The sequence below is a fragment of the Solanum pennellii genome, chromosome 1 (assembly GCF_001406875.1).
Source record: "Solanum pennellii chromosome 1, SPENNV200".
NCBI lineage: Eukaryota > Viridiplantae > Streptophyta > Magnoliopsida > Solanales > Solanaceae > Solanum > Solanum pennellii.
This window is the reverse complement of record NC_028637.1, coordinates 97261463-97283623: the sequence shown is the minus strand read 5'-3', so window position 1 is coordinate 97283623 and position 22161 is coordinate 97261463. Positions and strand designations below refer to the sequence as shown.

General features: G+C 32.0%; 6 protein-coding genes across 6 annotated transcripts; 5 read left to right on the top strand and 1 right to left on the bottom strand.

The window, feature by feature from the left end:
* Nucleotides 1-1630: 1630 nt before the first annotated feature.
* LOC107025295 (B3 domain-containing protein At2g32645-like) lies at nucleotides 1631-2176 on the bottom strand. Its single transcript, XM_015226085.1, has one exon. It carries the CDS (start codon nucleotides 2174-2176, stop codon nucleotides 1631-1633), a length of 546 nt encoding a protein of 181 aa, XP_015081571.1.
* Nucleotides 2177-3852: 1676 nt separating this feature from the next.
* Nucleotides 3853-7793, top strand: LOC107008268 (probable F-box protein At3g61730). Its single transcript, XM_015207230.2, has 8 exons — nucleotides 3853-4039; nucleotides 5761-5960; nucleotides 6062-6106; nucleotides 6227-6391; nucleotides 6468-6515; nucleotides 6754-6924; nucleotides 7229-7336; nucleotides 7426-7793. Exons 1-8 carry the CDS (start codon nucleotides 3951-3953, stop codon nucleotides 7506-7508), a joined length of 909 nt encoding a protein of 302 aa, XP_015062716.1. The 5' UTR covers nucleotides 3853-3950; the 3' UTR covers nucleotides 7509-7793.
* Nucleotides 7794-8015: 222 nt separating this feature from the next.
* On the top strand, nucleotides 8016-10128 carry LOC107030693 (putative RING-H2 finger protein ATL21A). The gene is made up of 2 exons (XM_015231962.2): nucleotides 8016-8769; nucleotides 9513-10128. Exons 1-2 carry the CDS (start codon nucleotides 8076-8078, stop codon nucleotides 9935-9937), a joined length of 1119 nt encoding a protein of 372 aa, XP_015087448.1. The 5' UTR covers nucleotides 8016-8075; the 3' UTR covers nucleotides 9938-10128.
* Nucleotides 10129-10983: 855 nt separating this feature from the next.
* Nucleotides 10984-13116, top strand: LOC107025285 (putative RING-H2 finger protein ATL21A). The gene is made up of 2 exons (XM_015226074.1): nucleotides 10984-11587; nucleotides 12689-13116. Exons 1-2 carry the CDS (start codon nucleotides 10984-10986, stop codon nucleotides 13114-13116), a joined length of 1032 nt encoding a protein of 343 aa, XP_015081560.1.
* Nucleotides 13117-15220: 2104 nt separating this feature from the next.
* Nucleotides 15221-16897, top strand: LOC107031909 (putative RING-H2 finger protein ATL21A). Its single transcript, XM_015233418.2, has 2 exons — nucleotides 15221-15911; nucleotides 16448-16897. Exons 1-2 carry the CDS (start codon nucleotides 15221-15223, stop codon nucleotides 16888-16890), a joined length of 1134 nt encoding a protein of 377 aa, XP_015088904.1. The 3' UTR covers nucleotides 16891-16897.
* Nucleotides 16898-19352: 2455 nt separating this feature from the next.
* On the top strand, nucleotides 19353-21102 carry LOC107030047 (putative RING-H2 finger protein ATL21A). The gene is made up of 2 exons (XM_015231453.1): nucleotides 19353-20028; nucleotides 20545-21102. Exons 1-2 carry the CDS (start codon nucleotides 19353-19355, stop codon nucleotides 20982-20984), a joined length of 1116 nt encoding a protein of 371 aa, XP_015086939.1. The 3' UTR covers nucleotides 20985-21102.
* The last annotated feature ends 1059 nt before the right edge of the window (nucleotides 21103-22161 follow it).

Genomic DNA, 22161 nt, shown 5'->3' with positions numbered 1-22161 from the left:
TATATATATATATATATATATATATATATATATATATATATAATTCACATCTCTCCAGCTCTCTGACATCTCTCACTCGCCTCTCCTTCCTTTCTCAATCTCGCTTGCTTTTGATACAAATGCATATGTATATAATATACAATTATCTAACCAATAGACATACATAAGTTACCTCTCTCCCACTCTCTCGCTCGCCTCTCTCATCCCTCTCCCAATCTCGCTCGCCTCTCTCCTCTCTCTCCCAATCTCGCTTGCCATATGTACAAATACATATATAAATATACAATTATCTAACCAATATACATATACAATTCACCTCTCTCCCACTTTTTTTCCTCGCTCTCTCCTCTCTCTTCCAATCTCGCTCGCCTCTCTCCTCTCTCCTCTCTCTCCCAATCTTGCTTGCCATATATACAAATTCATATATAAATATACAATTATCTAACCAATATACATATACAATTCACCTCTCTCTCTCGCCTCTCTCCTCCTTATAACATGTAGTTACAAATTGTAATTATCAAATTATAGCTATGTGAGTAATTAGGCTATTTTTAGTGGCTATATGTGAAAGTTAGTATAGGGGCTAAATGGTAATTCAACATTGCATTCTAAAATTTCCCGTATATATGTTGCACATTTATTCCATTTTATTTAATATAAAATTTATTTTACCAAATTATCATTTTTAAATGATTCACATGTTTTCTTGTTTGCTATGACTTTTTTTTAAAGAAAAGATGATGAAGAAATAAGAAAATTTAAAAATAACATATTTTGTAGTTGAATGATCTTGTTAACTTGAGAATGCTTTCAAGACATATATAATACTTCAATTGAAATATAAATACCTCCCCAAATATATATCTATATAATAAAAATATCTATCTCAATAAAATTAGCAATTAAATAATAATAGTAAAAAATTAATACATCCTTCAACCCGATATCATTATAAATCATATCAATTTTTCTTTGACTAAAATACATAAATATTTTAAAAACAAGTAAATAAATAAAACAAACGAGAACTGTTTACATAACAATAACTATTTAGAAGCAAATTTTCTTGATAATCTCAATCACATAAATATCATTGTAAATATAGTCATTATTATGTCGCGAGTACTCAATAAAGCAACTCGTGCTAATTTCCTAACTCATGTGAATTCAATAATTTTTAAAAAATATTCAAAAGTATATATCTGCATCACATGAGAAATTGTTAAGAAAAACAAATGAATTTAGACTATTTCACGTTAGCTTCAAATATTGTAACACTACATAGTACTGTAAATATTAAGCAAAAAAAAAACAATAGTCGAGGTTCCGAATATCTTCTTGGGATAAAGTCAATTTACCTCAATTTTGTAGATTTTAACAATTCAATAATTTAGAATTACCATTAGACCTATAAAAATCAATAGCAAGTTGTGCAATTTTTTTAATTATTTTCTTTTATAGATTTTTTTTTTGTTTTAATGAAAATGAATAAAAATTTATATGAAGTGTAATATCCCATTACAATAGACTAATTATTACTCTTCATCCAAGACATTTAAGAAAAATGTAAGATTCATATTAGATGTAAAGACGAAAATCAGGAGAAAAGGTAAATACGAAAATGGTACTAGTACCTAATGATATTTATAGCAAAACAAGGTTTATTATTAGGCATTCTGAAATGCCAGAGCTCAAGTAAATCCCCTTTTTTAAATTGGTTATCTCTAACAAGATTGTTCCATCCTCTGTTAAACACAAGTCTCCCCAAACTCTTCCATCCAGTAAACTTCATGTCATGTAAATTACCCTTTGGATCAATTACACTCACGTTAATACCTCTATCATCTTTGTTCAGTACCTTTTCTCTCTCCAACTTACTCATGTAGTAGAGTAATTTCGAGTAGCACTCAACTGGAATTAAGAACCTGCTCAAGTTCGCGTTGATATCCGAGTTCTCCAAGTATTTCCAGCCCACGTAAACCGGTCTACTCCCATGGAATGACTCAATAGACAAACACATACTTCGTGGAGGCAAATCTGACATATTCATAAATCTATCGTTACTGTTGTTCGCTGGAGACTGGAAAATCCGTGTTCCGAATAACATTATGCTCTTTTCCTCCTTCTTCTCTGCGACTTTGATGTCATTGCCAAATAGTCTTATTGTAGTCATTGTTCAATTCATGTGTAAACTTTGCATGATGTTACTACTATTTATAAAGGAATGACTTAATTAGGATGTTATTAAATTCAGTTTGGATTAGGAAACTTTATGTTAAGTTCTTACTCGTTTTTTTTTTTTTTAACAATTTGGTGCGCGTTAGGATTACTAGTAATAGTTAAACGGTACATTCCATTAACGGACTAATAAAAGTTTCCTAATTCGCTACTCAGTAACAAACTTTTTTTTTAAAAAAAAATGCGCTTTCCGTAAATTTCCTAATTCGACACACAAAAAGGAAATTTACAGCAAGCACATATTTTAAAATGTTTATTACTCGCTGAAAAAGTACATCTTTAATAGTATTATGTCTGAAATATATTGTTTTTTTTTTAAAAATATATTCAATGAACAACAAACAAGTTTTATTGAACACTTAGTCACCTAAAGGCGAAAAATAAATTGGAAGTATTAAGCTTTTGAATAATAACTTTTTTTTTACTTAAATTTATTCTTCTAGATTTTTTAAGATGTAAATTGTTTATATAATTTCTAAAAATACGTTTTGAAATGCTAAGTTCTTTTTTTTCTTTTTATATGAAAAAATACTTTTTTTATTACCTCGTTTCAATTTGTTTGTCATATTTTGACTTGACTTGATGTTGAAAGTTTAATATGATTTTTTATTTTTTTGAATCTCATAACGTTAAACTCAAAATGATAAGAAAAGTATATAAACAAGGGAATATGGTCTGATATACCCCTCAACTTTGTCATTTGGAGCTGATATACCCCTCGTTATAAAAGTGGCTCATATATGCCCTTACCGTTATACAAACGGCTCACATATACCCCTGCCGTTACAAAATGGCTCACATATACCCTTCATTTAACGGAAGATAAAAAATTAGTTTTAAATTTATATTTATTACTTCTAATTTTTTTAAAAAAATTATTTAGTGGTATATATGATTCTTCTATCAAAGTTCAAGATATATTTTAATTTTTTTCATACATAAATTATTTTTTGACTTCTTTTATTATAATTATTTGAGTTTCTTATTCTTATTTTATTTTTTCTTTCATTCCTTAGTTTAAAGAAAAAAAATTAAACTATTTTTTTGTGTATATTGTAATTTAATTTCGTATTCGAAGAAAAAATTTGGTCATCTACAATAAGTTTTACAAGAATATTAGTAAAACATAAATAAATTTGATTATCAAAATAATAATTATAAATTAGTCATTGAAACAAAAAAAAGTCAAAAAAAATATGTTTGACGAGGATTAAATTTACTCATATGGGATTATATTTTTAGAAAAAATAAATAAATATTTAGATTAAAATTATTTTTTTTCATTTCCGTTAAAGGAAAAAGGTATATGTGAGCCATTTGTTTACAAGTAGGGGTATATATGAGCCACTTTTATAACAAGTGATATATCAGATCTAAATTACAAAGTTGAGGGGTATATCAGACCCTTTTTCCTATAAACAAATTAGACTTGAATCTAACTTGTCCAAAAAATAATTTCATACAAGCTATATTGAAGGCACATTTAGGGACAAAATATCTAAGCATGGGTTTCAGGCCCAGTGTCGCAAGCAGCAGAACGATAACAGGCTGAGATCCGCTTTATGGGCCTTCTTTTCTTGGGCCCAGTGGATGTTCCCTGATGAAATGAAAGCCTCTGTAGTTTGAATCCAAGCATTGGCGCGCCTATAAATAGCTAACACGTCTTCAATTTGAACTTCGCATAGTCATTTCAAATCTTAGAGATCACCATGGGGAAGCGTATGAGGAGAACAAGACCGCTCTGTAGCTGTGTATCTCCTCGATTGAAATTTCTCACTCCTCACTCTATCTTCTCCTGGTTCTCTCTCTCTCTTTCTGCATATTTGTATTTTAATCCATTGCAAAAGTATTTGAAAATTGGTGTTTGGTTCTTTCTGTATCAGTTTAATGCACTAAATTTATGAATTCAAACTAGAAACGAATTGAATTTTGAGCTAATGTTCAGCTGCTATGCTTGTACTGATTCTCTGTAATGCGGCAATTGTCAAATTCTCTCTGATTGTCATTTCGCAGTTCAATGCTCACTGATGCATAAATTTGAGTGAGAAGCGATTTCTATTTGAATATTAGTGAAAAATTGATTGCTGAAATTACTCCTATAGTCGAATCTATTCTTTCGCTGTATCATGCATATTTTATGGTATCTAGAAGATATAAGTCGTCCGGATTGAAAAAATTTGGCTGAGTAGATGCTTTGTATTGAATTTGAGCTAAAATTCTCAGCTGCTCTGCTTATTGCAACTTGTCTTGTACAGAAAATTGTTGAATACGTTTATTGGTTGAACAGTTCAAGCTCTTTGATCCACAAATTTGAGTTACAAATCAATTCAATTACTAATATTGGCTAAATATTCCTAACTGATACATTATGCCTTCGAATCAATATGAAGGCGATCCGAAACAGTGTTAAAAGAAGTGTTATTAGACTCTCTCTGGCACTGCATCTATAGTGTGTATTTAGAAACTAAGTAATCTGATTGCTGAAACTTCTGGATTCAAGGGCTTTCTGCTTTCTATAGGAGTTTGAATGCTCTATTTTCTAGAATTTAAATGTGGCACAAATTGCATTTGAGCTACAACTTAGCTGCTCTGCTTATTACATGTGTGTTAGTAACAACTATCAAATGCATTTACTGATTAATGTTTTGCAGTTCGATTCTCTCTGATCCACGAATTTGAGCAAAGAATGAATTCATCTTTGAATGTCAGCTAAGTAGATGATGTTAGTGAAATAATATTAAAATGCTCCTCACTAACAGATGATACTACATTTAAGAAGGCCACTATACTGTATATTAGACACTTTGTGTTGCCGCACATTTTAATTTTATGTATCTATAGAAGAAAAGAAACAATCGTGGATACATTTGAAATCAACGCTTTCTGATTTCTCAATCAGTTCAATGCTCTATGTTCCATGGATTCAACAGTGAAGCACATTAATATCCTAGCTAAAATTCAGCTGCTCTGCATACTGAAATGCATGCTGTGCTGCAATTGTCAAATGCGTTTATTGGCTGAGGTTTTTCATTTGACTGCTCTTTGATCCACAAATTTTCTAGTACTCAATTCAAGTTCGAATATTATCTGAGATCTGATAACTGATACTACACCATCTTTTCTATAAGAGGGTGAATAACTGTATTAAAAGTCCCATTCTCGACTCTTGTAAATGCAATTTTTAGCTTCGAATTCAAAGCTTTAATTAAATTGAGTTTACAAATATCCTGGTTGGTGGATAAGCATAAGGTTGTGAATACAAGTTTAAGAGCATTGTTAATGGCTGTCCTTCTTTTGACGTCACCTTAGTGTATGTAGTACTGCGAATAAAAATCAAACAGTTAGCTATATCACAGAAGCCAATGCTTTGAACTCTAGAATATCAGCTTCTTTATTCAAGTGATATCATCTGCATGACCATGAACATAACTGAGATTATCTTTGTTGTGTATCTTATGGTAGTTATCAAGTTGGTTGTGAATGTTGAGACTGAATTTATGGCTATTTGAATACCATAAGGTACGAAGAGGACCTGTGGACAGAGATTGCTAAGTTCTTGGATGGAAGATCTTTGGTGATGCTTGCATCAACTAGCAAATGGTTCCATCGTATCATTATGGAGGACATCATATGGAAACATGCTTGCTTGCGAGACCTCCAGGTTCCTGACCCTGGAAAAGTAGCATTCAAATGGATCAACTTATATGCAGCAGCCTTTAGTAAGCAGTCTCTCTTTTTACATGAGTTTGACAGTTTAAATAAGAAGTGACATTGAAAATATCTGGTTCTCTACTGTAACGAATAAATTTATTCGTTGCAGATGGATGTCATTCCTACAAGTTCCGCCAGCAGGATAAACATATTGGTATAACCCCTCCAGTTTTGCTTTATATGGTGAATTTTGGTATCAGCACATTGCAGTGAGGTGTTGACAATTTCTTTCAATGGTTGCTGATACCTTTAAGTTGTTTGAACGAATGATCAGACTGGATGCGCATTGGAGCATTTTCCTTTGACTCGCAAAATGCACTCTTGACAGAGAATTTGATCCCTCCCTTGAAAGTCCTTAAGGAGAAGACAACAGAGAAGATGTTGGAGTCAAACGGGTGCTGTGTGGTCAGAAATGTCAAGAGTGGAATCTGGATTGCTGGTAAATTTCGTGGTTGTGTAAAAGAATTTCTTATCAGCATTACTTTTTAAAAACTTTTGTTTATTGTTTCTTCCAGATTTGCAGCTTGTTCGTTGCCCAGTCTGTGACCTCAACACATGTGATGGTAAGCTGGTTGGGTTTATCATATTTTAGAAAGGAACAACAAGGTTACTGTGCTTAATCGTTAGGAGGTTTTCTACTAATTGAACAGTGAACAGCAAATTGCCACTTTATGTTTGTGCAAATTAAACTATTCCATAATTACTCCTTTCAGGTTTAGTCCATATCCCAGATAGCTTTTCCTGCCTATCAAAAGTTCTATAAAGATGACTAAAAATTTAATCATGTGTTATTCTATGCAGGAACAATGCAGGTATTAGATGCAAGACATATTGAACTGTTCCTAAGTGAAGGATACCAGGATGGAAGCTGGGATTATGAGTTGCTAGGTTCCCACAACGAGAAGAAGCAAGCTAATGGAGCCTCTGCTGGTATATTTGATATCAAACATCTCAAAGATCACTCAACTTCTGGTAACAGCTCAATTCACTGACATAGTTATATGTTGCTGTTAGCTTTGCAATCTAGTCTAACACCATCATTTTCCAAAATCTAACTGCCAAAACATAGAAGCTTCATTCTGGCCCCTTCTTGGGTTCTTCATGAATCAGTACAACAAAACACCAACTTTTCAGTACGTAGATGATTCGTAGTCACGTGAATTATTGGAAAGACAACTCCTGTTACTTTAGATCCTGATAATGAACAAAGGACCATGACTTATTCTTGATATGAGATTTAACTTTTTGTTGCTGTGTATCTGTAATGCATGTTCAGCTGTCCTTGATCTCAAGTCATGGGTAGGAAAGCCCAATGATTGGCAACCAAAGGCTATGATAACCTCTTATGCAGTAGCAGTTAATACAAACTTGCAAGAGAATGAAGGTATGTTAACCCTGGTTTCTTCGATTTTTGTGAGCGACAAACTGTACTTCATCTCTCACTCATTACTTACTGTTATATTGTGGTGGCAGGTCTTCACGTAAAATTCCATGTCATGAAGTCCGGGAAGAATGGTGAAATTGTTTCAATCAGAATGTCAGAGCAGCTCCAGTGATTTTGTCAAATACTACCAAATATAATCTTACAACAACTGCCAAGTATAATCATACTGTCTACAAATCAGAGTTCATTTTTCAGCAAATATTAGATATAACTCCATAAATACAACAATCAGCCCCTTATCAACAAGTTTCAAACGGGTTGTACTCCACCTAAAAAATGCATATTTTGTTAGTAGATGATTTTTGTTTGTAATATATTAGTTACTAGCCAAACTAGCTCAGGCAAAAATCATAACTTGCAGCCTGACTTTTCCTTGTGGCTTATGCTTTCTTGTCCTCTAATAGAAAACACTTAACAATAAATCAATTGATTTTTTTAGTATCCAATTGGTATGAATTTCCAATAGCAGTATTTAAAGGAAGTTGAGCTGTTAACATCCTCTTTATAAGTACATTGTATAAGTTGGCTTTTATAACATCTTTGTCGGGTCAAACTAATGACTTTTGAAACAGCTAATAAGTTAATGCATATTCTGTATGGTTTGAATCTTTGAAAATACTTGGCAAACCACTATTTCTGATGGGGGTTTGTCCATATCCTAATTGACTTTCTGAAATACATGGACATTCTGAAGTTCATCTCTTTCTCTTTTCTGCTCTGCTTAACTGTCTACGCAAGATACGATTGCCCAGATTCCACTTGTGGGAATAACCACTTTGACATACGATTTCCTTTTGGAATAGAAGGGAGCCAGAACCTTCAGAACTGCAGTCATCCAGGTTTCAGTCTTATATGCAGCAACCAAGGTAGATCAATTCTAAGTCTTCCAGGTGCAGGAGATTACTATGTACGTGATATAGATTACCAAACCCAAGAAATACAACTGTATGATCCATCTGATTGCCTCCCAAAACGTCTGATGAATTTCAGCACTTCTTTTTCTCCTTCTTCACTTTTCAAAGCTGTTGCCTATCGGAACTATACTTTCTTGACTTGTTCAACCAATTCGGTTTTGTCTCGGTTAAATGCCATCAGTTGTCTAAGCAATTCCACTACTTCAACTTTAGCTACTACTTCTCCAAGTGTTGCGAGCCAAATGATAAGTTTGTATAACTGTAGCATAATTAACAATTCATCCGTTCCTGCTTCATGGGCATTCCAATACCAATCAGATTTTTTAACAGACCTTATTACCGATCTTGTGTTAACATGGGATGAACCAAACTGCCAAGAGTGTGAAGTAAACCACGGTGTTTGTGGGTTCAAGAATGCCATTATCAGAGAAATTCAATGCTTTGATAGTCATGTAACAGGTAAATATTTTCTCAATGATAGTCTCCTTTTCGTTTTTCTCTTTTGTATTTGCATTCGAGTAGCTGAGAGTAGAATCAATTATACAATTATGCCTCAGTGATCGGGGTTGACAATCTGTCCTTGTAACTTTTTAGATTTGGACAAACTATATTTGGGAAATCATATAAGCGGATTTCAACAGTAGGTGAGAATAGTAAAAAATAATAATCAATATGGTTAAGGACTCATTGACTTTGATTTGTAGGAAGCTTTTGGAGTAAAGTTGGTTTTTAATGGATAATACGGAAATGACTATAATACTTATTTTGATGTTAGATTAATCTAGTATTATCTGTCTCACTGGGAATAAACATTTTCGTATTCGTCACAAATATTGGTAAGTGCATTTGGCAAATTTGAAAGGCCAATCTGCCCCTTATTTTAATACAGTAATCAAATGTCAATCCTTATGGAAAAGCTGACTTCTATTCCAGTAGTATGGTATTATTCAGCAACTAGCTGATTGATTGAGATCGTGCAAATGATATATGTCATTTTATCATTTCCGTATAGATTGTAACAATTCAATAAACTTATAGTTAATAAATTAGTGAAATAGTCCAATAACTTCATATATCACTCAACACGGTTAAACGACTGAGCCTGATGTATGAGCAATTTAAGTTATATTAGCAATAATAAATCTATAAGATAAAATATGACTACGTTTTAGCCTCAAAATTACCATGCTTTTCACTTGCAGGTAACAAAAGGCCGGTTCAACAAGTTCTCAAATTTATTGCGATAACCTTGCTTATTCCAGGCATGACATGTTTAATTGGTGTATCATGTTACTTCTGTTTGGAGTGTCGCCGATCCAGCCACACCTCCGTTGCAATCCAAAGTATCACCATCAGAACAACAGTAGCACCACAACCGGCTACTGGCCTCGATGACTCGACAATCGAGTCCTACACAAAAGTAGTCCTAGGAGAGAGTGGGAGAGTTCCAGGGCCAAATCATGGGAGTTGTCCAATATGCCTTGCAGAGTACCACCCAAAAGAGATAGTGAAGTGCATACCTGAATGTGAACATTGCTTTCACGCTGAATGCGTTGATGAATGGTTAAAGATTAATGGTTCTTGTCCTGTTTGCAGAAACAATCCTTCTCCTGCTCTATTAACTTAGCTTCTTCTTAGTGCGTAGTTTGTTTTACATATTGCATTTTGAAATTTGTAAATCCCAATGTGAAGTTGTACATATGCTTATTGGGCGTAAATTAACATCATTGTGGTTCAGTAGAAGCTTAGCTGGTTCACCTTAGTCAAATACTTTGGTCACATGCCATGTAAAGATTGAAGTTTTCAGATAAATTTTGTGAAAATTTTTCATTTGCCTCTCATTCATGGGCATTTGATAGTATCTACTACTACCTTTCTTTAATTTTTGTGGTGATCGTTGTGAAAAAGATATACCTTGGTTATATTTTGTCTCATCAACAAGACTTCTATGATTGGCTATGAAAAACTATGATAACCCCTTATGCAGTAGTAGTCAATAAATTTGCAATAAATGACGTCAAGAAAGAATGATGAAACTGTTAGCATCAGAACATCTGAGCAACTTGTTAGGCAGAAAGTTATCGAATATCTGTACTGTTGCAAGAATGCAAGTACCTGATGGAATAGTTGGAGGTGCCCCAAATGGACTCGCGTACCACCGTTAGAAAAACAAAATCAGTAAATACCAGATATTACTCTATAAATGACACAGTTGCTCCACTTTCAACAAGTTGGAAATTGGCTACTCCACCATGTTATACCTAGAAAATTCAAATAGAATGTAATATTGTACCCAAACCATTCTTGTTTTGCATTTACATATATTTAAGCGTCTTACTACTACTTGTTATGACTGAGTAATCTGTATCCTTTCAGCTTTATTCAAGCTCATACATGTCCTTATGTTGTTGTATTCACTTTTTTTTTTAAAACTGTAACGTTTACCTGCGCCAACATGTCCTCTTATACACTCCATTCAACTCTATAATTCAAGTTGGATTTTATATATATGTTGTTTGAACAGGCTCTCATTATAACATCTTTGGCATGAACACCAACTCAAACTTTTGACTTTTGAAACAACTGCAGTTATAAATAAATGGAACTGTCTATGCCCCTTTGCTATTTCTAATATAATCAACCTGTCCATATCGAAAGTAATTCTTGAAACATATGGACAATTTGCTAGTCCTCTTTGTCTCTTTTCTTCTCTTTTCATCTATCTATGCAAAAAATGATTGCCCTGAGGTTTCCATTTGTGGAGATAATCCTTTTCAAATACGATTTCCTTTTGGATTAGAAAGTCCACAAAATCAGCACTGTACATATAATCCTGGTTTCAATCTCAAATGCAACAACCAAGGCAAAGCAATTCTAAATCTTCCAGGTGCAGGGTATTTCCATGTACGCGATATCAACTACCTCACACAACGAATACAACTCTACGATCCATATAATTGCCTTCCAGAACGGCTTACTAAGTTTGAACTTCATTCTTCTTCTGTCTTCAAGCCAGTTTACTATCGAGACTATATTTTCTTAACTTGTTCGACAGATACACTCAACCCTTATTTGAATGTTATTGGTTGCATGAGTAATTCTACTATCTCAACTTTGGCTACTTCTTACTTGGGTATTGCTTCATCAACAATATTGAGTTCGTATAACTGCAAAGTAACAAGCACTGCGTCTCTTCCTGTTTCGTGGACTCGTAATGAAGAGGGAGCTTTCTCAAGTAGACTCAACAATGATCTCGTGTTAACATGGCCTGAAACAGGTAAATATCTTTTTATTCATACACTAGTATATATTTTTCCCATTTACGTTGGCTAAGAGTGTCAATCAACTCTCTGCTCGAATCTTCATTAGCTTAAGTTGGCAATCAGAGATGGATTCAGGATATGAAGATGCCGTGGTCACCATTAACTTAACATAAAGCAAACAAAATTTTCAATGACGATTAAGGGATAATACCATGTCGACCTGGTCACTGATAGCCTGAGCTGTGACAAAAACACAAGTATATTGGTAAAATATGGTTTCTGCACTAAATATAATTAAACTTTAAGGTTGTGCAAAATGTATGATTTAATAGTTTCTTAGGGTATATACACATATTTTACCAAAGTTAACGAGTGTTGGTGCAGTCTCATCATTCAACGTGGGTCGGGTTCTGATGGCAATGAATACTTTCAAGATAGATAAGTACTGAAATAGAAAGAATAATGTCATTTATGCATTGATTTTGTGAAATTACAAGTATTAAGAAACATCTATTTTTAGTAAGGACGACATATAAATAGAAACAGAAGGAGTAATTGATTATATAATTAGAATTACCAGGTTATTAGATAAGAGTATTCAACGAAAGGTATTTATGTGGCTAAAGACACGACTTTTAAGAAAGGAAAAAAGATAGCTTATGGATAATGTAGAAATAATCTTGTACTAATTGTTATATTGGTAGAATCAACTGTGAATAACCATTGACCAAACTTATTAAAAAGTTCATTGTGAAATGTCAAGTTAGCCCTTGTTATATAGTAATCCAATATCGTCAAACTTAATGGAAGAATAATTCAGAGATAAATTATATTTAAGTGTTTATGTATTAATCGTGCATAAGATGATGTATATCATTGTATCACCTTAATGAAATTAATAAATTCTGAAATAACGAAAGATTTGGAATATTGAGAATCTGATTAAAATTAATTTTAAGCTAAAAGGGTAAGGTTATAATCATTGACTGACACGTCAGGTTTTTTTGAAATGGCTTCAAACTTGTTTCTTTTTTTTAAGCCTAGCATGGCGTATTAATTTAACAATATTAACATTATTTTGCCTTAACATTACTATGATTAATTTTTGGTTGCAGATAGTTCAAAAGCTAAAAAAATTTTCCGATTAGTTGCACTATCGTTAGTGATACCTGCTCTCATGTGTTCATTGGTTTTGACATGTTACATCTGCTATAAGCAAAGCCAAGAGGCGGCTGCTCTCCCGAACACTAGTGTCGGGGGAGCAGCCGTGGTGCCACGACCGGAAATGATTATCGGTCTAGACGATTCGATGATCGAATCGTACGCAAAAGTTGTTCTAGGAGAAAGTAGGAGAATTCCAGGGCCAAATCATGGAATTTGTCCAATATGTTTGGCAGAGTATCATCCAAAAGAGACAGTAAGATGCATACCTGATTGTGAACATTGTTTTCATGCTGAATGCATTGATGAATGGTTAAAGATTAAGGGTACTTGTCCTGTTTGTAGAAGTAATCCTTCCCCTATTCATCTTAATTTTTCATAACACATTTCGAGTCTTGTCTGTATATTTATTTTATCTTTCAAATCATACTCTTTTGTTTGCTACATAGGCCGGTTTGGACATGATTTCAAATTAGGTAGATTTTTAAGCTGTAATAAGATATCAAAATATTTTAAGGCGTTAAACTAATAAATTTAAGTTTTTTTATATAAGTATTTTCTCTGTTTTAATTTGTTTTTTTTGGATCTTGACACTATATGTAGTTTAAGGAAGTAAATAATTTGAATATTGTGGTCTTAAACGAAAGACATTTAAAATGTATCAAAAATCCAGAGGCTCTTTAATCCTGTAGACATATATGTCATGTGAAAAATTGAAAAAAAAAATTCAAAAAAGGAAAAAGACATTCTTAGTGAAACAAACTAAAAATGAAATTAAGAAAACAAATTAAATTGAAATATATGGTAGTAAATATTTGTGATTATATGTTATCACAAATTTATAAATACACTTAATTTAACAAAGATTCAGCTTTTTGATTTAAATATACCTCCGTTTACCTTTTTGTCTCACTTCTAACAAACATCTCTTTAATTTTTTTTTTAATATTTATTATGAGCGTCATTTTATTATTGAATAAATAAAAATCCCACCTTTCATAAATTTTTACATAATTTATTCAATACCTCTTCAAGACCACAAAAAATATTTTAAAGAAGATCTAATAATTGTTGTATTTACTTTGGTCTTTTAATTAAAATTTGTTTTAGATAATTAATATATTATAAAAAAATACAAGTAACACCCCAATTATACGCAGTGTATATCTATTCTTCCCTTTTTAAAAAATAAAAATAAATGATAACTTATTTACTAATAAATCTTTGTGTAACTAATATCAAAGAGAGTTCCACAAGAAATTGTAATTAAAGATTAACTCAATTTTTTTCTAGAAAAAAGATAGATACTCGTAGCCCGTAGGCATAAGAAAGTAGAAAAAGAGAGAAAAATTTAAAATGTATTATAGACAAAATAATATTATTATGATTATGGCATTATTAATTTGTTTATGAAATATTAAGTATTTTTATTATGTTTATAATCTTGATTTAATTAATTATCGTAGCCATTTATTTTTCTTTATGTCATATATCTTTAATCCTAATAAGAATTCGTTGAAAATAGAGAAAAATCAAATAAACAGGAGCCAAAACCAAAAATAAAAAATAATTAATAATAAAAAGCTACAACAAATACTGAAAACTACTAGATTTTTTTTATAAAATTAAGATAAATTTAGGTCTTGAAAAGGTATATTTTTTGACTTGGATAAAATATGGGTAAAATTTTAGTTGAGATGAGTTTAATTTATTTATTTATCCGATAAGATATTTGACACATAAAAAATATTTTAAAAAATAAATAAATAAAAAAAGAATTGTTAGTTTCAAGGGTATGACTTATGAGTGAACCAACTTATTAGTTTAATGGTTTTTTTGTTCCTTTTCTCAAATTAACAATAGTAATAACCCTTTTCTGAATCAACAATATTTAAACTTATGGGTCTTTCGTAGTTGAATGTTGAAAAATCACTCTAACACCCTCTTTACGCCCAGGCCTAATTGGAGTGTGATCGGGAGTATAAACTGAGATGAATTTACTCAGATATCATGTAAAAATAGCCTAACTCAATCTCAAAAGCTAGGGGATAATTTTCCAAGTTCATATAAGAAAATCACTGTACATTCCCAACCAACGTGTAACTCTAACACAAGAAGAAACGGTTAGCCCAACGAATACATCAACAAGACTATTATGACTGACAACCAAAAGCTATGATAACCCCTTATCTGAGCAGCTCTGTGTTATGCTATTCACTTTTTTGTTTTGACTCTAGCGTTTACCTGCGGCAAAATGTTATCCTCTTTCAGTCTTATTCAACTTTACAACATAAAATGAATTTTATATTTGTTGTTTGAACAGGCTCACTATATAGACATCTTTGGCATGATCACCACTCAAGCTTTTGACTTCTGAAACAACTAATTAATAAATGTAACTCGCTATGTCTTTGCTATTTATAAATTCTAATCTAGTAAGTATAATATAAGTGGTGTATCCGTGTTGATATTCATTCTTGAAAAATATGGACAATATCCTACTCTTCTTTGTCTTTTTTCTTCTCTTTTCATCTGTCTATGCAAAATATCATTGCCCCCTGGATTCCATTTGTGGAAACAATCGTTTCGATATACGATTTCCTTTTGGATTACAAAGGCCACAAAATCTTCAACATTGTACATATCCTGGTTTCAATCTCAAATGCAACAATCAAGGCAGAGGAATTCTAAATCTTCCAGGTGCAGGGGATTTCTATGTACGCGATATCAACTACCTCACACAAGAAATTCAACTCTACGATCCATCTAATTGCCTTCCGAAAAGGCTTATTGATTTTCAAATGCCTTCTCTTTCTGTCTTCAAGTCTGCTTCCTATCGGAACTATACTTTCTTGACTTGTTCGACAGGTTTAGTCAGGTCTCGGTTCAGTGTTATTGATTGTATGAGTAATTCTACTATCTCCACTTTGGCTACTTCTTCATTGAGCCTTGCAAACCAAATGAAAAGGTTGTATAATTGCAGTGTTAAAAGCACCGTGTCTATTCCTGTTTCGTGGACGCCTGAAAATGATGCAGTTTTTTCAACTGACCTTAATAATGATCTTGTGTTAACCTGGGATGAACCAAATTGCAAGGAATGTGAACTAAAACGAAATTATTGTGGATTTAAGAATGCAACTACTGGGAAAATTCGGTGCTTTGATGCTTCTGGATCAGGTAACTATTTCTCCATTTACACACTCTTCTCATTTATACTTCAATATTTGTCCAATGTTATCAATCAACCATGTTCAAGTTTGCAATAAACATAAAGTCTGTTGTTCTTCAACAGCTCGGTGTCTTGGGCTAAACTAGCCTGAAGAAAATATTAATATATTGTGTTAATGTCTATTTTGAGCCAAGTCTGCACAATTTTGATCCTACACTAATAAAAAACATCCATCTATACCTTACATATTCAAAGGATTCATTATAATTATCTATTAATAAGTAATGGTCAAGTTTGCCCTTCTTATATATAGTGATCTAATTCAAACTTTATATGAAGGAATAATTAAGACATTTTATGTATTATTCCACTAACTTTAAAATCGGTTGAGGTCGTGCATAAGATAACTCTTATCACCTAAAAATTTTGTTATTTTATTTAACAACTTGAAGTATTTAGATATGATGAATGATTTGGAATATTTAGATTTGATGAATGAAAACATTCTTTTGTCTTAACGTTAATATGATTATTTTACTTGCAGGCAATGCAGACAATATAAAAATATTCCGAATTATTGCACTAGCCTTAGTGATACCAGCCATCTTATGTTCAATGTGTGTGGCATTTTACATCTGTTATGACCAAAGGCGAGAGATCCGGCAATCGTTGTTTGATCTCCCGGCCACTAGTGGTGGTGGAGCAGCCGTTGTACCACATGAAGCAGAAATCACTACAGGCCTGGATGATTCAACTATCGAGTCGTACACAAAAGTTGTCCTAGGAGAAAGTCGAAGAGTTCCAGGGAAAAATCATTTGACTTGCTCAATATGTCTAGCAGATTACCATCCAAAAGAGACAGTGAGATGCATACCTGAATGTGAACATTGCTTTCATGCTGAATGCATTGATGAATGGTTAAAGATTAATGGGACTTGTCCTGTTTGTAGAAATAATCCTTCCCCTGTACATGTTAATTTTGTATAGCACATTATTTCCCCACATCTCTATTCTTGTCTGTACATCCACTTATCTTTCAAATTATACATTTTTTTTTGTTACTGATAGAAAAATAGGAAAACACAATCGAAAGAAGAAATGATTTGAGGCGTTGAAAAATCAAAAGATATTGCTAGTATACATATTAGAGAAAATACAAGCAATTTTCTTCATGTTACAACAATTTTTTCTTAAAAAGATGATTTCAGAATATTCATATTCTTTCACTAATAAATGTGTTTGTTCAACTTAAGATTTATATATTACAAACTATATGTAGTAGTCCTTCACTAATTTATAATGTTTCTCATAATATAGTACATTTTGTGGGGAGTTGAAGAATTATACACTTTAAACAAATTTTCATCTCAAGTTCTTCAAAATTATACAAAACACTAAAATTTATTATTGACTTTCAACCACTAAACCAAACACCTCAAAATCAGATTTTTCGAATAATAGTAAATAAATAGTACTACGGTTTACTCAAAATCTTATTATTGTTAAGCATAATGCACAATTAAAACATTAATAATCAACAAGGTTTGTGATGAAATGGTAAGTACTCTTTTATTCTTAACCAGATGTCTCGAATTTAAATATATCACTATATCATCTCTTTATTTGTGGACATTAAATTGATAAAGTAATATTTTCATCATGATCTCAAGTATAGATATTATTCTCCCCAAATAAAGTAATTCATATATATATATACAGATTACGTTTGATGTGCTCAATATTTTTCAATTGATGCCAGTAATGCCGGACCAAAAGTATAATAACTCACTTTGACAACTCCTGTCCTAAGAACACGGGTTACGAATTGAGTCAATATCAGTAGTGGAGGAAGAAGAGTAGTATCCGTTTAATAATTCAAGAAGTAGTGGTCTTCTTGTCTGTTTGTGATCAATTCTAAGCCACGTTTGACACTATCTGAAAAACAACATTTCTTCAAGAGGACTTCAATAGGGTTACTGTTAAACGTTATGTAAATAATGACCAATAGTTTACGGAATAGTCATGTTCTTTCAAGAATAAATGTATTTTTAAATTAACGAACACAATAATACAAACAATCTATCAGTTACTTAGATTGTTTTCAACATCCCATTTTTGAAATAAAATATTGTATATCTCAATTCAAACATGTATTTGTTCATTGAATGTTTATTAAGATCATTCTTGTAAGATAATTATTATTCGTGCTTGAAGAAGTATAGCTAGTTGATGGGAGAAATGAAAATGAAGATGATGAGAAGAAGAAGAAGAAAGGGTTTTATGAAACCTAAGTTCTGCTCTAGACAATTCTTGTGAAATATAAGGGAAAGTTAAACCGATCCAGGATGTTAAGCTTGGGGTTCCTTCTTTGCTATCCAACAACTCCTTTCATTTACGAGTTTCCAACTATTAATTTCTTATGTAATTAATCGATTCTCTATGTATAAATATAAAGTTCGGATAAAAGTTACTAATCCCGAAATCCCCGATCAAGTACTTCCGATCCGCTCTGATCACAGCACAAAATATAGCTCATGGATTGGAATGGCATAATAGACGACTATTAAAATACTATTTCCTTCGTTTCGAAAAAGAATAACCTTATTTTCTTTTTAGTCTGTTTCAGAAAGAATGACTCATTTCCTTTTTTGGCAACACTTTAACTTTAATTTTAATTTTCCATGTGACATGTTTAAGATCACAAGATTAAAGGGCATTTTGATACATTTGATACAACTTTAATTTAGAACCACAAGATTAATCTTTTCTTAAACTTCATTCTAAGTCAAACTAGATCATCATTTTTGAAACGGAGGAGTATAAGTTTTTTATAGATAATTAGTTGAGGTGAGAAGATAGAGTCTAAATTTGTTATTCTTGACACAATAGAAATTAGACAAGTGTACATTCTATTTTCTTTTTCTATTTTTGTTTCTGCAGAAATACTTGTTGTGTATAGTGAAAATTAGTCAGAAAATTCCTCAATGTTATATTGTTTATTTTTCTTTATTGTATCAAAGTAGTACAATTTATTTTAGTTCTTCTACTTCTTCGATCCTGAATTCTTCAATGTAGCCGAAGTGTATGTATAACAAATATTTTTAATCTCTTAGGTTCTTCGTGTGTTTACCTCTTTATATTTTTGAATTCACTTGGTAAAAACTGTGTTTCCGTCGCTGTACTTGTGTATTTTCTATTAATTTTTTTAAACTCTAGCGCTGACCTGCGGCACGCAACACGTCCTCTTTCACTCTATTCAACTCTACAATATAAGTTGGATTTTATATTTGTTGATTGAATAATTCTCTGGCATGATCACCAACTCGAACTTTTGACTTTTGAAACAATAAATAAATAAATGGAATTATCTATGCCCCTTTGCTATTCTAAATTCTATTCTAATCTAATATAAACGGTTTATCTATATCGTGATTTCATTCTTGAAACATATGGACAATTTGCTAGTTTTCTTTGTCTCTTTTCTGTTTTTTTCATCTGTATATGGAGACAATAATTGCCCCCTGGATTCCATTTGTGGAAATAATCGTTTTGACATACGATTTCCTTTTGGAATAGAAGAGCCTTGTACATATAATCCTAGTTTCAATATTAAATGCAATAATCAAGGCAGAGCAATTTTAAGTCTTCCAAGTGCAGGGGATTTCTATGTACGCGATATCAACTACCTCATGCAAGAAATTCAAGTCTACGATCAATTTGATTGTCTTCCTAAACGGCTTACTACTTTTCAGCTTCCTCCTTCTTCTGTCCTGAAGCCAGTTTACTATCGAAACTATACTTTCTTGACTTGTTCGACAGATTTGGTCATGTCTTTCCATGTCATTAGTTGTATGAGTAATTCCACTATCTCCACTTTGGCTACTTCGTCAACGAACCTTGCTAGCCAAATGGTAACTTTGTATAATTGTAAAGTAGATAACACTTTTTCTATTCCTGTCTCGTGGACTCCTTTATATGAGGCAGTTTTCTCAAGTGACCTTAATAATGATCTTGTTTTAACATGGGATGAACCGAATTGCCAAGAATGCGAAGTAGAAGGACAACTTTGTGGGTTCAAGAATGTAACTAGTGGAGAAATTCAATGCTTTGATGTTCCTGGAACAGGTAAATATCCTTTTTATTCATACACTAGTATATTTTCCCCATTTACCAACCCTAATTAGTTGGATTTGTTGTTCTGTAATAACATGATATTGTTTGCTTTGAATCAAGTCCTCACGATTTTACCTTTTATGTTTTGGTAGTATTATCCTCAATCTAATATTAACAATACTGTTTCTTCATTCAAACTTTGATTTGATTAATTAATACATTGAGAAGTAATTAGTTTAGCTGAGAGTATTCAACGAAAGCTATTTATGTGGCTAAGGACAGTTTGACTTTTATAAGGCTTATTCTAAGGGAAACGAAGATGATAGCAATTTCATTTTGAAATGTCAACTTGTCTCTTCTTATATAGTAATCTAATGTCAAACTTTATGAAGGAATAATTAGGACATTTATATTTAAATGCACCAATACTTTAAAATAGGCTGATATCGTGCCTCAAAAGTAACTAATAAATTCAGAATTAACATTCTTTTGTCTTAACGTAACCATAATTAACACTTTTACTTACAGGCAATACAAAAGGTATACAAATATTCCGAATAGTTGCACTAGCCTTAGTGATACCAGCCATCACATGTTCATTGGGTGTGACATGTTACATTTGCTATGAGCAAAGCCGAGACAGCCGCCGCTCCGCGGCTGCTCTCCAGAACACTACTGCCGGTGGAGCAGCCGTAGTACCACAACCGGAAACGTCAATTGGGCTGGACGATTCGACGATCGAATCGTACACAAAAGTTGTTCTAGGTGAAAGTAAGAGAATTCCAGGGCCAAATCATGGAATTTGCCCAATATGTTTGGCAGAGTATCATCCAAAAGAGACAGTAAGATGCATACCTGAATGTGAACATTGTTTTCATGCTGAATGCATTGATGAATGGTTAAAGATTAATGGGACTTGTCCTGTTTGTAGAAATAATCCTTCTCCTGTTCATGTTAATTTTTCATAACACATTTTTTTTCCCCACATGTGATGAGAGTTTTGTCTGTATATGATATGTATTGGAACTAATATTGTACCTCTCAATCCAAACTTGTATATAAGGTTTGATAACATCATTTTCTTAAGAGTTCGCGTGTGAAAAGGTTTAGCTAGTACGTAGTACTTACTGTTTAAAATTGAAGTATCTCAAAGAATTTTTATCGAAGTCTTCTATTTACTTCTTGAAAGTTCAATATTTGGGTTTTTGTTGGAAATAAAGAGATGTTATCTCACATGAGAGGGACGAGAAAATTTTATTGGATTTATACATAAAGACACTTCCATATAGAGACAAAGTTGTCGTGGGATAATATATATTAATAAGTTATGATTAGATCAGTTATTTCATATATATGTATATAGCTTATAGGAATTGGGATAACTTACGAAAAGTAATTTATAAGTTAAAAGTTAAAAGTTAAAAGTCATAAGTAGATGATATCCCACTTTTAATTTATTTCTTAAAATTTTTTGACCTAAAATGGGTGCTTGAAAGCACTTAAATAACTTTTTTAAACACCTCCAAAACTAAGAAACTACTTAAACGTCAAAAATACCTAAAAATAAGTTGATCAAAATTGACACAAGGCAAAAATGGTGGTACGATAATCTAGGGATTCTACATTTTCTTTTGAAATTATTATACCTTACGTCTCATATGAAATAATGAAAGAAAAAAATTGTTAAAACCAATAGATAATAAAATATACTTTGATGAATCAGTTATGGTTATATTTGATCTCTCTCGAATGACTTTTAAATTTCAATTTATCCTCAAAGGGATAAGGAAATACTACTATACTCAATATTAGAAAAACGATTTTACCATGACGCGCTTTAAATACAGAACATGCCCGTATATACCCTTTTGACATAAAATTATCTACATGTAATGTAATCTTTTTAAAAATTGACTATATTAAACGCTTAGTACCAATGGAATAAATCTCCTAATAGATGCTTTGGTTCTATAGCTAGTTTGAAGGCTTTGTCTAAAGACAAGGGTTTGATTCTTGCTAATAATGACTATTTACATATTTTTTATTTTATAATTTTCCTCTTTTACCCTCAATTTTTTTTTTTGTAATTGTAAAGAATAGATCTTCTATATTTTTACTCTCAATATAAACTCATGTGTTTTTCTC